Consider the following 15523-nt stretch of genomic DNA (forward strand, 5'->3'; position numbering starts at 1 on the left):
TCTTTGTCTATACAAAAAGGACTTGCTCTGAATAAACTATGCAAAGGACTCAAGGAGAAGAGAAAAACATTATTTACAAGTCAACAGAACACTAAGGAAGAAGCTACAAATAAACAGAGGAATGGGAGTACTGTGACGGGAGCAACCCAATAAACCTAAACTACCTGAAGCTATGTAATCCTACAGGAAGTGTCTTATAATGTGTCCAGAAAGCGGCCTGGAGCCTGGCAGCAATTGGTTAGTGGAGGTCAGGGCTGGGTCCTTTGGGGTGGGGAGGGTTCTCACCCATCCCCCTCTTGTTTCTTATGGATAGAATATAATGTTCAGGAAATTCTGTGCAGTTCTCTTCCAGGAGCTTTAGTTTATAGTATCTGGGTCTTGGCTGTTGATGAGATTACATGGCGTCGGGGGGCGGTTGTGGGTGTGACTGCCAAGCTACTGAAAAACTGGGGAGCTGGGGGGAGGAGGCCCATTCCCGATCTGAGTGGGCTTGGAGATCGCAGTCACTGGGTTTTCTGGCTGGTCCACTCTCCAGTGAGATTAATCCCGTGTTGCATAAACGTTCATGCGGTCGGAGGTGCTGAGACAAGGAACGGGGAAGAAATGTATTTCATGGAGGGACTGGTTCTCTCTGACTCTTAGACAAAGGTAGAGAGCCCCATGATCTCTTATTGATCATGGTACCTCTAAATGGCGCAATACAGTGACTACAGTGATGTCACCAAAGGCATCAAAAGAAGTTACAGGAAGAACATTGAGGCAGTAGAATATGCATTATTTCTTTGCATCTGCAGGCCATTAATCTTGGTCTCAGGAAAGAAGATACAAAACCAAAACTGAAACCTTTCTTGGGCTAAAAGCACTTGGATTTACATCCCAAAGACTAGGCTGGGCCAGAGCCTACAATTTACAATATCAAAGGTCAGGCCTGGCTAACACCTGAGATCTGCATGTCAAAGACCAGCCAGGCTTCTGTGAGAGAAGGAAAACTGCCCCTTTCAATATACTGAAGTTATTTTTTGAAGGCAGAAAATGTTCCTGTTTGTAGTACAGTCTATGTGGGCTTGCCCTGATAGCTCAGTCCAGCCCCAACAATCCCGTCTTGAGTGAGGCTCGTACACTCTTGGAAGAGGTCGTCCCAGTGTGTGGAGAGTGGCTTTGAACATGGCATCTGTTGGGTTCTAGAGGCTTTAGGCTAGCAGCAGGGCTCTGCTTGAGGCGGGGCTGGGAGGGGGGGAGACTCAACCCGCCCCCCTCCGAAGGTGCCTGGCAAGGACAGCCTGGTGCAGGTCTGGAGATTCTGCAGCAGTCTCTTCCATGAGCTTTAGTTTATAGTCTCTGTGTCTTGGCCATTGATGAGATTGCATGGTGCCGGGGCATTCTGTGGGTGTAACTGTCAAGCTACTGGAAAACTAGGGACCTGGGGAGTGAAGGCCCAGCCCCAATCCAAGCAGGACTGGAGATCTCAGTCATGGATTCTCACTTACCTCCACCCTACAGGACCTAACTTTTATTATTATTATTATTATTATTACTATTATTATTATTATTATTCATGATATTGAGCCTATAAAACTGTTTCAGTTATCTAAGTGAAGAGGATTGAACAATGCACTTCTGATGTTGAACAGATGTCTTTGGAAGGTAACCAAAACAGAAGTGCAGCTTCACTGGATGAGGAAGATTTCCACTATGTGATGAGGGAATTTAGATACTTTTTCCTCAAATTTAATTGTCTCACGAGGTTGACCTAAAATTGAGGTGATGGTGTATATACATAACGGGATACTGTGCAGTTATATGAAAAGACAAAACATTAACATTTTCTGCACCATGAATGGAACCAGAGAATATCAGATTAAAATAAGTTTGTCAGAGGGAGAAGGACAAATACAGACAATCTCATCCTTCTGTGGTACACAGAGAACAGAGCGTCAGGATTGACAGGATCCAATGATAACGGCCCTGCATCCAAGCCACACTCTGGGGTCCTGAGAGGAGTTGATTGGGGGCTCAGGTCACTGGGAAGAAGAGGCCTAGCACAGGGGCCACAACAGAGAGTTGGGGTCTGTGGGGATTTGGTACTGGGAGAAGCGCAGGGAGTTTGTGACTCACAAGCTCTAACACTCAGACTATTGCCATCGTATTTCCTCAGTACAACAGTGAAGGTAATGGGGGAAACTCCTCCTTTTTGTGAAAGAAGGGTTGATCTTTGTATAAATAAAAATCAATTACACCTTACCTAAAGGAATAGAACAGTCTCTAGTGCACTGTGGGACTAGAAGAGGAATAACTAAATTTGTACTAGAAGAGGAAATAACAACGAAAAAGTTTGTACTTGCTTTACAAAATCTGGCTTACATACTATAATATCACTGTCACTGTCACTGTCATCCCGTTGCTCAAAGATTTGTTCAAGCGGGCACCAGTAATGTCTCTCATTGAGAGACTTATTCTTACTGTTTTTGGCATATCCAATATGCACGGGTAGCTTGCCAGGCTCTGCCGCTCCGGCTCAATACTCTCGTAGCTTACCGGGCTCTCCGAGAGTGGCGGAGGAATCGAACTCGGGTCTGCCGCGTGAAAGGCGAACACCCACATATTATAATAAAAAAGAAAAAAAGTTCATAAGTTTGTAACTGTACCTCACAGTGATTCTCTAATAAAAAATTAAAAAAAAAAACAAAGAAAATGATTCCCCCAAAACAGGGAAAAAGCATAGTGAACATAATGAAGAATAAAGAAAAGAAAGCGACCCATATACAGCCCCTCTCATGCTGCACCTAGGCACAGCCCTGTAGGCCAGGAGCAGAGCACCCCCTGGTGGTCACACGAAAACCTACAGCTCACCCTGTCTTAGCAGGTTTGTGTCTGGGCTCACAGGGATTTGCCCTCACTGTGCCTCTTGCACAATAATACACGGCTGTGTCCTCAGTTGCTGAGTTGCTCAGTTTTAGGTAAACTTGGTTCTTGGAGGTGTCCCTGGAGATGCTGACTCGGGACTGAAGACTTGGGTTATAGTATATGTTTCCAGCACTATCTATAAGACCAATCCAATCCAGTCCCTTTCCAGGGGACTGGCGGACCCAGTTCACATGATTGCTGGTTAGAGAGAATCCAGAGACCGAGCAGGTGAGGGACAGCGTCTGCGAGGGCGTCACCAGGCTTGGCCCCGACTCCTGCAGCTGTACCTGGGACAGGACACCTGGGGACAGAGACGCACAGTGACTCACGGGCTCAGAAGCCCCATGCCCACCTTGAAACCTCTGTCCAGAGGATACTCACATGCGGGAGCTGCCACCAGAAAGAGGAGGAACCAGCGCTGATGCACGTTCCTGCCCATGAGGTCCATGATCTCAGACACTGTGTCAGGGGGAGAGGGAGCCCAAGTTGGGGTGAGTGTGAACGTGGTTTTAACCCTGGGTCCCTAGTGCAGATTTGCATGGGGGATCCTCTGTAAAGAAAGGAGGGGACCCCTGGGGAGGCTGGTGTGTGGGCTCCCTGGGAGGAGGTGCTGACTGTGCTCAGAACACTCAGACTCTGTCCCTGTCAGGGCTGGGCCTCTTCCTCCAGCACAGGAAATATGCTGAGGAGCTCTCAGGAAACAGGAGTTGTTGAGAGGGAAATGGCAGCTGGGGAGAGGAGTCCCCATGTCTCAAGTCCCAGATGACCAAACTCAGCCCCCCCAGGGCCTCTACCCTGTATACAAGCCCCTGCCTCTCCATATCCCTGTGTCGTAGCTCCTGTTCTCCCACTGTGCATGCAAATCCTGGGATCTAAGACACAGTGTCATTGTCCAAGTGAAATTCACAAAGGGCAAGACCAATCCAATATTATTCAAATTTCCCAGTATTTTTTCACTCACCTTGTGAGTGAAACTCTGAAATTTAAAGATAGTTATAAGTTGGATCTTTTCATTGTTACTGATGGTGCTGAAACAGACATTCAGGCAAATATTGAAGGAACCCCCTGGCAATGAATACCTGGGACATAATTCAAAAGTGCTTAAAACCCACCCGAGGCCTAATAAGACTTTGATAAGTGCCAGCAGAAACCTACAGAGAGAAGCTCCAGAGTGAACACAAGCCAGGCAAAGAGTATCAAATAATAGCCATGAAAGTCCCAGCCTCGCCTTCTTGACAATGACAAGCCACAGTCTCTTCTCTGGATGAAAGACACATGCGGGGCTAGTTGGGAGATATGGATATAGGTTGCGGGGGACAGGGGAGTGAGTGGGCATGGAGTCAGCCCATGCTGCCCACACACAAGCTGCCCGTGTCTCCCTTCCTTAGATATGACCCTCAGTTCTCTCTGCCTCTCCAAAAGCCTGTGTTCAACATGCACGTGACTCTCTCTTTTCCTCTCTCTCTCTGACTCTTATTCTCTCTGTCTCTCTTTCTTTATCTGTGTCTTTCTGTCTCTGTTTTTCTCTATCTCTCTGTCTCACTACTGTCCCTCCCTCCTCTTCCTCGGGGTTTCTAAATAAGAACCATTTTGCTTCACTGCTTTTCTCCTATTAAATTCTTCGTTGTGAGAAAGACACACACCCATAAAGCTCGGGCAAGGTCTAGGAGCGTTTTTCCTTTCTGCGAAGAGCAATTCTCTCCCAGGGTCATAGAGGTGGACAGAGATAGCAGTAGATCGTTCTCCTGGCTTACATGCTGCTGTCTCGCTCTTCCTCCACTTCACAGTTGTGACCTGGGGACCCTCTCCAGCAACTCATTATTGTTGGGACAAGGAAGATGCTTCTGCCTTTGTGCCGTGGTTCCTGCTGTGGGTGACCTGGTCAAAGGCACTAAATTCTGCTCAATTCTGCAGACAGCTCAGAGTCCAGCCAGTCGCCTTGAGCCTCAGGACCCTCTTCATGGGGTGATCGCTGAGGGATCCCAACCCTGCAGGAACGCAGGACAGAGCTAGTGGAGGGGCCTCAGCTCACAGTCTATTAGCTCGGGATCTGGACTCAGTGCACAGACTCACACTGTACAGGGTCCTTTACCTGCTCTCCGGGTCACCAGCACTGATTTCTCACTTCAGTGAACAGGGTTTCCACAGCATCTAGGAGAGATCTGCACGGTTCCTGTCATACCCTTCAGAGAGACCGATGCAGGTGGGGGGAGTCAGCATGCAGAGGGGGTGTGTGAGTGACCAGACCCCCTGTCCTTGACTGTGTCTCTCCATGGACAACATGGGACACCCCCTTGGTTCTCCCTGTACCACGACTTGTGGGCTGTCAAGGGCTCCTGGGCTCAGCAACCATGGGTGGCTTCCCTGACTGAGTCCCTGTGCAGGGCATGTGGGTGAGCAGGGGTGAGGCCTCACTCTCCCACGTGAGAGTCACATGTCTGTAGGTCCATGGGGGCAGACACCAGAGATGGATGTTAGAGACGAATTGAGACTCAGCAGGGAGAGTGAGCAGGAGTCCAGCCCCTGGGCCTCAGGGTCAGCATAGAGTGGGGGAGAATTTAGAGGAGGGCAGAGGTCCTGTGGGATGAGGTCCACCTCACCTGAGGACAGGTCACAGGAGGGGACACTGTGGTGGAGACAACCCTGGCCAGCTGAAGTCAGGGGCTGACCTACCCCATGTGTCCTCCTGTCCTGTCTGCAGCGGGGCCGGCGTGTGGACAGTGAGTGTCCTCTGGGGAGCAGAGCCCACTCTGCAAGTCTGCTGGGCTCCTGTGTGGGTATTCCCCGCATCAGGGACAATCAGAGCCTCAGGCGTGTCTTTGCAGAAAACTGGACGCCACGTCCAGAAACTTCCTTCACCTCAAGGACCTATCCCCCACTCCTGAGTTCACATGCTGGGGCCCTATTCCCTCTCGACAGAGGCACAGACTCTCTTCATGCTCGAGGCTGAGGATCAGAATAAAGAACTCCAAAGAGCATCTTACAAATGATCGAGTTCCACAAGAATATTATTTCCAGAAACTTGTTTCCAGCACTTTAGATCCATCTTTCAGGGTGAAATTGTAGCTGAGACTTCATTCATCGTTTCTCTCTAAACTGCCCAATAGCGTTCCAAGGTTTCTCTTTTTCTGCTAATCTCCAGCATGACTTCAACTCTGAATTGTAAATGCTGGATACAGAAATGTCTGTAGAAGCACAGTGACCTAGTGGGTCTCTGGGGCTTGTCCATTTGTTCCATCATTATAATTTCTTTAGTGTTTTGTCTGAGATTTCCTTTTAGTGCCCTTCAGATACTGTATCAGTGTCATGTTGGTGAGTATCGAATGATCCCGGTTTTTTTTTTGCAGGGTTATTATGGGAGTATTTGAGACAAGATATCAAAATCAACAAGCTATCGGGATGGTGGGGCTCAAGGGGAAGAACCCACATATCGCACGGATTGACTCTGACAGCAGGAGTGGGTACTTCCTCAGTGCAGGGAACCCAGGGAGAGGTCACGGCACGGAGTCAGGAAGAAGTCAGGGGCCGTGCCGTTCATGCACTGAATGCTAAAAGAGGCCAGCGTCAGTGTATGGATTCAGAGGGGCGTGTTCTGAGCTCAATAGCCAGGTAGGGGGGCTTCCGTGGTCAAGGGGAGCCAAGGAGATGGGATGAACAAGGGGAAATGGGATGGGTCCACAAGTGAAGTTGAGGACAGGATGCGACAACAAATAATTCCCCTACTGGGGCCTCTTCCACGGATTCAACTTCAAGTTCCACTAGGTACAGTGGGGCTGACTTGAGAAAATTTGGGCCTCAGAGAAGGTCAAGACAAGGAACATGGATAAAAAGACTCCCAGGAGGGGATATGAGGTGGGGATATGAGATTCTCTAAGTGTTGTGACTCCCTGTGACTCTGAAAGGCACTATGAAGCCCCCTGTGAGCAAAGTCTACGGAGCACTGAGCAGTTTGAGGTCTTAGGTCACAGCCCTGCATGACTGTGGGAGACACAGTGTGAGGAACCCAGAGAGTGTCAGACTCCATGAGGAGAGGTGACTAGTGCCATGGTTCCCTGTGGTCACTGCAAGCCTGTGTCAGGACTAATCTAGGCTGCTGTGGTGGCCCCAAGACTCCCTCAGGGTGGGTGGGGGTTCCCATGGGATCTGCCACTTCTCTCTTTGAGGAAGGGTTAGAGCTGCACATGCCACAGGGAATGGTTTGTCCACTACAATGGCTGAGGGGTGCAGAGGGAATGGAAAAATTTGAATATCTATCTGGAGAGTAGATGAGGGGACAAAGGTCAACCCATCCCAGATGGCAGGAATCCCAAGTGTGGGTTACCAGGGCGCGGGGCAGAGGGCAGAGGGCAGTGGGGGAGAGTGTGTCTGAGAGCAGAAGGAAGGAGCCCAGCACACAGCTGAGTGGATGCCAATGATTCACATTGGGGAAGTGACTCTTCACACAAGGATGCTAAAAAGTTTTACTAGGTCAATTTAGTTTCTATAAGAGAATCAAGTGCCTGTCATGGCCCAGGGAAGTCATGGTACCATCACTGGAAACTTCCATCAGGAGGCAGAGAGTGTGGAAAACTCCTTCCTGCCCAACGTGGGCATGGAGGACTCAGAGCCACAACCATAGGACAAGGTGCCCATCGGGTCATGTGAGAGCTGAGGGACAGGTCCTGATCTCCACAGAAACATGATTCATCACAGAAACATGATTCATCAAACGTCATGAGCAACGTTTCCTCAGGGGAGAGTCCTCAGAGCCTCCTGGGGGCTTGCGCCACTGAAGTTCACCCCGCTTCCTCCTGCAGGTTGTTTGTGTCTGGGCCCATAGGGCCTTTCTCTCACTGTGTCACTCGCACAGGAGTACAGGGCCGTGTCCTCCTCCCTCAGGCTGCTCATTTGCAGATAGAGTGTGTTCTTGCTGTTGTCTCTGGAGATGTTGAATCGACCCTTCACAGAGGCAGCATAGTTTTTAGTACCACTATTTTGATTAATTTCTGAGACCCACTCTAGGCCCTTCTCTGGAGCCTGGCGAATCCAGCTCATCCAGTAGTCACTAAACGTGAATCCAGAGGCTGAACAAGAGAGTTGCAGGGACCACCCGGGCTATACCAAGTCTCCCCCTGACTCCACCAGTTGCACCTCACACTGGAACCCTGCAAACACAAAGACACCCTGGTCAGGAAACTCTCTTCACACAGAGAACCTGACTCTCCCATCTCTCCCATGCTCTGTGTCTCTGTAGCCCATGAGTTAGCTCCTAAAACAGCCACCAGGAGAAGCCAGCCCAGCCCACATGCCATGTTGGTTCTTTGTGAGTGAGGATGGAGCCCCTGGGAACTCCTGAACTGATTGACTCCTCTCCTGGCACTGAGGCTGGGATGCGCTGTTTTCATCATAGTGGGGAGAAGCTCATTTGCATATCCTCCTTCTACATAAAACGTTCTGTTTGAACCTAAAGAGTAAGTGTAGGACTCCAGAGCAAGTGTTAGTTTCTGGGGGTGCCTTGTGACACGGGAAAGATTATGTCATGCAACTATTATATAATAACCAATTTCATTTGTGATATTTTGTCCTTATTTTTGATGATTATCATGTCATATCTACAGTCATACTTCTGTCTCATGCATCATTTGTCCCAGAAACGCTTAAATACTTTATACAATATTCTCATAACACATTTTGGTCCCACTATTGACACAAAGTAATCCACTGAATCACTCCCAGTTATAAATAAGTTATCAACCAACAGTTGAAACACAATCAGGCTATGCTATCAGGCAGAATGGCCAGATAGCATAGACTTGATACAAGGGAAACCTAAGGTAGGATCCTGTGTCTGCTCTGTCTCTGCTGTTCCTCCCAGAGGAATCATCTCTGAGGTTAAAGGTGTTTGTTCTTCACAAGGAAATGGAAAGATATCCTCTGCTCATGGATCAGGAGAATTAATATTGTCAAAATGGCAACAGTCCCCAAAGCATGTACAAATTCAATGTGATCCCTATAAGGTTACCCATGACATTCTTTAAAGAAACGGAGCAAATACTCCTGAAATTTCATATGGAACAATAAGCCCACACAAACAGCTAAAGCAATCCTTGGGGAAAGGAAGATGGGAGGCATCACCTTCCCCAACCTCAAACAAAGTGGTAATAATTAAAACACCAAGGTACTGGAACAAAGGCTCAGCTGCACACCAATGGAATAGGGTTGAATATCCTGACACACACCCTCAAATATATGATTATTTAAACTTTGATAAGAGAGCAAGAAATGTGAAGTCTAGCAAGGAAAGCCTCTTTAACAAGTGGTGTTGGCAACACTGGACAGCTACATGCAAAAAAAATGGACTCAGACCTCTACCTAACATCATGCACAAAAGTCAGATCAAAATGGATTAAAGACCTCAACATCAGACCAGAATACATCAGGTACATTGAAGACAAGATCGGCAAAACCATCCACAATACTGAAGCTAAAGATATCTTTATATTTTTTTTTCTTTTCTTTTGGGGTCTCACCCGGCTATGCACAGGGGTCACTCCTGGCTCTGCGCTCAGGAAGTACCCCTGCCAGTGCTCAAGGGACAATATGGGATGCTGGGAATCAAACCTGGGTTGGCCGCGTGCAAGGCAAATGCCCTACCTGCTGTGCTATTGCGCCAGCCCCTAAAGATATCTTTAAAGGAGACACACCATTGGCCAAGCAGGTGGAAACAGAGATAAACAAATGGGACTACATTAAACTGTGAAGCCTCTGTGCCTCAAAAGATACAGTGACCAGAATACAAAGACAATCTACAGAATGGGAAAAAATATTTATCCAATACCCATCTGATAAGGGGTTGATATCAAGGATTTACAAGGCACTGGTTGAATTCCACCAGAAGAAAACATTCAACCCCATCAGAAAATGGGGTGATGAAATGAACAGAAACTTTCTCAAAGAAGATATCCGAATGACCAAAAGACACATGAAAAATGCTCTTCATCACTAATCATCAGGGAGTTGCAGATCAAACAACAATGAGATATCATCTCACACCACAGAGACTGGCCCACATCTAAAAGAACAAAAGCAATCGGTGTTGGCACAGATGTGGGGGAAAAGGGACTCTCTTTCACTGCTGGGGCAATGCCAACTGGTTCAGCCTGTTGGAAAAAATTATGGCCGCTTCTCAAAAAATTAGGAATTTGATCATTTGACACCATTTGACCCAGAAATACCACTTTTGGGAATATGTCCCGGAGATACAAAAAGTATAGTAGAAATGACATCTGCACTAATATGTTCATTGCAGCACTGTTTACAACAGCCAGAATCTGGAAAAAACCTAATACCCAGAACAGATGACTGACTAAAGAAACTTTGGTACATATACACAATGGAATACTATGCAGCTGTTAGAAAAGATGAAGTAACAAAATTTGCATATAGGTGGATCAACATGGAAAGTATCATGTTAAGTGAATGAGTGAGAAAGAGAGGGACAGGCATAGAAAGATTGCGCTCATTTGTGTCATATAAAGTAACAGAATGGGAGACTAACACCCAAGAATAGTATAGATAAGTACCAGGAGGATTGTTGCACAGGCAGAAGTCGGCTTCTTATGCTGGGGTAAAAGGCAGCTCAGATAGAGAAGGAATCACCAGGTAAAGGGTGCTAGTAGGGCTCGCTTGGGATGGGAGATGTGGGCCGAAAGTAGACTATAGACTGAACATGATGGCCACTTAATACCTCTATTGCAAGCCACAACACCCAAAAAGAGAGAGAGAGCAAAAGGGAATGCCCTGCCACAGAGGTGGGGTAGGGTGGAGGGGATGGGGTGGGGGTGGTGGGAGGAATGCTGGGACCGATTTTTGTGGAAAATGGTCACGGGTAGAGGGATGCGTATGACTGAAACACAAGCATGAATATTTGTAAGTCTGTAACTGTACCTCACAGTTATTTACTAACAAATATTTTTTAGAAATATGTTTGTCCTTATATCAAAGGCTTTCAGATGTGTAAAACCTTAGCTCCCATAGTCTAAGTTAGGCAGCTGACCTAACAATGTCGTTCTGATGATTCCTGGTTCTAAGTGATAACTCTCACTGTGTTGGGCATTAGGAGCTCTCGGTTCTAGAGCATGTGAGTCCCCTGACCCTTCTCTCTTCAGTCTGTCTTTAAAACACTCACAGAATCCCAAGGTTTGTTCCTATTCACCAGGATCGTTCCCAAGTAATAAGAGATGTAGAGGTAGCAGAGGGGTAAGCTTCTTTCCTTGCATTGGGTGATCAAGGTTCATTCCTTGCACTTCATATGGTTTCCCATGCCCCACCAGGAGTAACCCCTGAGCACAGAGCCAGCAGTTTACCCAGAGTGGCACAACAACACATCCTAACCAACAGGGGCTGAAAGATAGCACAGTGCCGGGCACTTGCCTTGCACACTGCTGACTCAGATTTGATCTCCAGTATCCTGTAGGCTTCCCCGAGCAATTTCAAGAGTAACTCCCGAGTGCAAAGTCAGGAGTAATCCCTGAAAAAGCCAAGTATACTCCCCAAACCAGACAAAAACTCACAAATAACTAACAAGAAAACCAAACAATCTATGGGCTAGCAGCTGTCAAGAATTTCTTTCCTGTAATGAGAACAAGTTGCATTTATTCTGAATTTTGCGTAAACCTGGAGGATGTTGGAGACTAGTGTGTATGGAGGTCATGGCATGTGACTCTGCACATCAGCCCTACACCATGTCTCCTTCTTACCATGTCAGTATTTGATTAGCAGTAAACACCACAAAGGCCATGCACTACAGAGAATACTGATTTATAGATCATAAATGTTTCATGAGCACTGACATATATGAACACCTGTGCAGTGATCATCACACCCGAAACAGTAGATGAACTGCTCACCCCAGTGTTTCCCCTTGACCCAAGTTATTCTTTCCCCCATGCCTCACCCACTCCCTCATGCTCTCTGCAGTGCCTCCTGTTTGTGTAAGTGTTTGTGTTAGGGCACGGATCGAGATCTCCCTATAAGGAAAAAGAGACTCCAGAGACTGCAAACAGCAAGCAGGGTTTATTGTAAGACTGGCTAGCCAGGGTCCAGCTGCCTACACGGACACGCAAGTCCAGCAGGTTGGGCAAAAGACCCCGAGCTTCTTCAAAGGAGATCTTATATAGGCCTTCCCCGGCCATTACAGCAGAGCCCACTCATTTCAGAGCCAAAAGATATGTAATATTACAAACTTTCTTAACCAATCCATTTAAAAGAACATCACTCCTTAGCCTATGGTTTTAGAGATCAGGAATTTCCCAGTTCTGGGGGCAGTACTGGGTCTTGTGATATAGGTCTTGTGATATGCATCTGGTTATCTGGTCTGACCACCACCCTTCTTGCGACCCAGTGTGCCTGTATCCAAATTCCTTGCACAGGGACAGATAGATAAGTTATTCTACAATGCGGGCTCCTGTAAAAAGAGTCTTAAGATTCAACAGAGAAGAGGCCAGGCAGTCTGGTGAGCAATGTGGCCTGAGAAATGCTCCAGACCCAAAACTGGGCCAGCAACACCGGGGATCCAGACAGAGGAGGTACAGCTGGTACACCTTCTTCAGATGAAGCCCTGGCGACACTGAGCAGCTACTAACACGGTTCCGGGATGCGGGACTGGGACAACTCTGAACCTTTTCTAAAAACTGAAAACATACAATCTTTTAATGGAAAACCAGTTATCAAATGCTTCCTTAGTAGGGCTGTCTTTCTTGGGGGAAACTTCAACAACAATAGTGAGTTTTGTTTTGCAATATGGAACGTAATCAAGGTAAAGAGAAAATGAAGTGAAATTCATCAGTTATACAGTTGGGGGTGGGGGCGGAGGCGGGGGGTACACTGGGGATTTTGGTGGTGGAATATGGGCACTGGTGAAGGGATGGTGTTTGAATATTGTATAACTGAGACATAAACCTGAAAACTTTGTAACTTTCCACATGGTGATATAATAAAAATTAAATAAAAATAAAATAAAATAAAATAAATTTTAAAAATTTAAAAATAATAAAATAAAATTCCCCTTAGTACAGTCAAAAAAATAAATAAAAAAATTAAAAGTCTTAAGAAAGCTAAATAGATTCCTGTGGTCTGTCTTGGGCCAGTTCCTCATATTTGTAGTGTGTGATGATGGACATTCACTCTCAATAGCCTTCCCCTCTAGGGATATATTGTGGGTTTTTATTCAGGCTGAAAGGCATCTTGATTACTCTCAGTCTTGGACCTTTAAACTAGGTTACAGAGCTTTCTAGAAAGAGGGTGAAAAATGAGGAAACGCTGTTCTGTATTTTACATTTGAATATAAAGAGAAAGCTATAAAAATTAATAACAAACAGGAAAGTACTGATTAATACTCACCTGCCAGGCATTGAAGTCCTGGGGGCCTGGTGGGTGAGTGTTGGGGACAGGGAGGACAGAACACAGGGAAAGGGTAGGAAGTGTGAGGGTGTCACTGAAAGTGGAGCTGCTCTGAGAGCGATGGGGAAGGGTCCTAGGAAAGACGCTGGAACTGGGCATGGATGGGAGTTGGTGGGGTGATGGGGGCTGAGTGTCTCTGTGTTGTGACAGAATATTGGCACGTGTGGGCTTCTAGGACATGGTGACCCTCTCTGCCCCCTGGTAGCGCTGATTCATTTAGGAGGTGACTCTCCTGTGCCCTCTAGTGGTCAGAAGCGCCCTGCAGCCCCACCTGTGATCTGGGGGGGTCCTTCAGATTCCGACATTCCCAGTATGAATAGAGAAGTGTGTTCTCAGACCAATGGGAACAAATAGTGTGAGCACTGAGAAGTGAGCCCAGCCCGATTCACACCAGTTTCCCCAGGGAGGTGTGTTCAGAGACAGCCCCATGTAGATAGGAATCCTTCCTGCCTCCATGTGGAGGTCACTCATGCCTGAGTCCCATCACAGCTCACAGAGACCTTAGAGTAAGTCTGGTTTACAGAGAAAGGGCCGCATGGGGAAGTCCTGCAAAGGGAGTGCAAAGGGCCACAGTAAAAGATAGAAATGCTGAGAAAGAAAAACTTAACTTGTGAAAATCAATGTAAACCTCAGGAGATTACTATGAGTATTTGATAAGCTGGTAGAATTTCCAAGTCCCATTAAGGATCAATACCCTTGAATGTAGGCTGGGTATTTGACATCTTGTGAAAATTTGAATGACAAATGTCTGTGAACAGAAATACTCCTTCTTGTATTGTCTTTCAATTCAGTGTCTTTGAATATTATCTGAACATCTTTTTTTCTCAAGAAAATAGATTGTCTCTATAAAGTGTGACCATGCAAGCCATTCAGCTTCCAAATAGACTAAAATTAGATGCAGGAGCAATGAACCGTTATTTCTGCCTCCTGGGAATCTCAGCTCATCTGCCCCCTGTCTGGGGGACATAACTTGGGGGGCCTGGGTCTCAGGGTGCAGAATGAGAAGGAATCGATCACCTGATTTCCTGTTTCCCAGCATTCACAGGGCACAGGAAGTGAATAATTAATCATCATTGATGTATGTTTTTCAGACGATATTTTCATTGGCAATCAATGAGCATTCTAGCTACCAGGATCAGTGTTTTACTTTTATCCAGTTCAGTTGTGATGCCCACAGCATCTTCCTGATCTTAGACATTAGTGAGCAATAGGGACACTTTCTGAAGGCCCTGCAGGGCGAGTGCCCAGGAGTGAGCTGAGAGGTGAGAACTGGAGCTTCTCCTGAGTCCTCATGCAGCTCTTCCCTTAGCCCTGCACAGAGGGACACAGCAGAGTGAGGAAGAAGAGGAGACTCAGGGGTCACAGGTGGTTCTTCAGGTGAGCAGACACCCCCTGACAGGAGACTTGACTGAGCCCATCTCTGGGCGTCCTTGAGCATAGGAGTGTGAGTCTCCGGGGAGCAGACTGGAGGGGAGAGTGTGGGGTCACTAGGGGGAGGGTCAGAGACCTTCACCTCCATGTGGCTGGAGAGAAACAGGGGGTTGCAGGAAGTGTGAGATCTTGGAGGAAGTTGGCACAGAGATGCTTGCGGGAGATTTGAGAATGGACCTTTCCTGAGAGTGAGTGATGGCAGGACAGGGACCCCTGTGTGACCCCGCGGTCACTCTGAGTACAGTGTGGGTTAGTTACTGTGCTGTTAGGATTCCCTTTGTGGGCCTGACCCCCTCCTGGTCCCTGTGCCCCTTTCAGTCCTGAGCGCCCTCTGGTAGTCCTGGAGACCCCTGCAGCCCAGCCTGTCTCAGCAGGTTTGTGTCTGGGCTCACCCTGACTTCCCCTCACTGTGTCTCGCAGAGTAATACACAGCTGTGTTCTCGGGGGTCACTGAGCTCAGCTGCAGGGAGAACTGGTTCTTGTTCGTGTCTCTGGTGATGGAGACGCGGCTCATGAGAGACGGGCTGTAGTAGGTGTTTCCAACCCAGCATATATGCCCCAACCAGAGCAGGCCCTTCCCTGGGAGCTGGCAGATCCATGCACAGCAGTGACCACTGTTTTTGTTGGAGAATCCGGAGACAGAGCAGGTGAGGGAGAGGGGCTGGGAGGGGGCCACCAGTCCTGGGCCCGACTCCTGCAGCTGCGCCTGGGACAGGACACCTGGGGACCAGGAGAATCAGTCACTGTC

General features: G+C 47.5%; 1 gene segment (V, D, J or C); it reads right to left on the reverse strand.

Annotated features, from left to right (window-relative positions):
- Positions 1–705: 705 nt before the first annotated feature.
- On the reverse strand, positions 706–3352 carry LOC129400123 (immunoglobulin heavy variable 4-38-2-like; the record flags this gene model as incomplete). The annotated part of the segment is given in 3 exon segments: positions 706–754; positions 2896–3205; positions 3286–3352. Coding segments are annotated over 3 exon segments (426 nt in total), but the record flags the coding sequence as incomplete, so codon positions are not given.
- Positions 3353–15523: the final 12171 nt, after the last annotated feature.

The sequence above is a fragment of the Sorex araneus genome, chromosome X (assembly GCF_027595985.1).
Source record: "Sorex araneus isolate mSorAra2 chromosome X, mSorAra2.pri, whole genome shotgun sequence".
Taxonomy (NCBI): domain Eukaryota; kingdom Metazoa; phylum Chordata; class Mammalia; order Eulipotyphla; family Soricidae; genus Sorex; species Sorex araneus.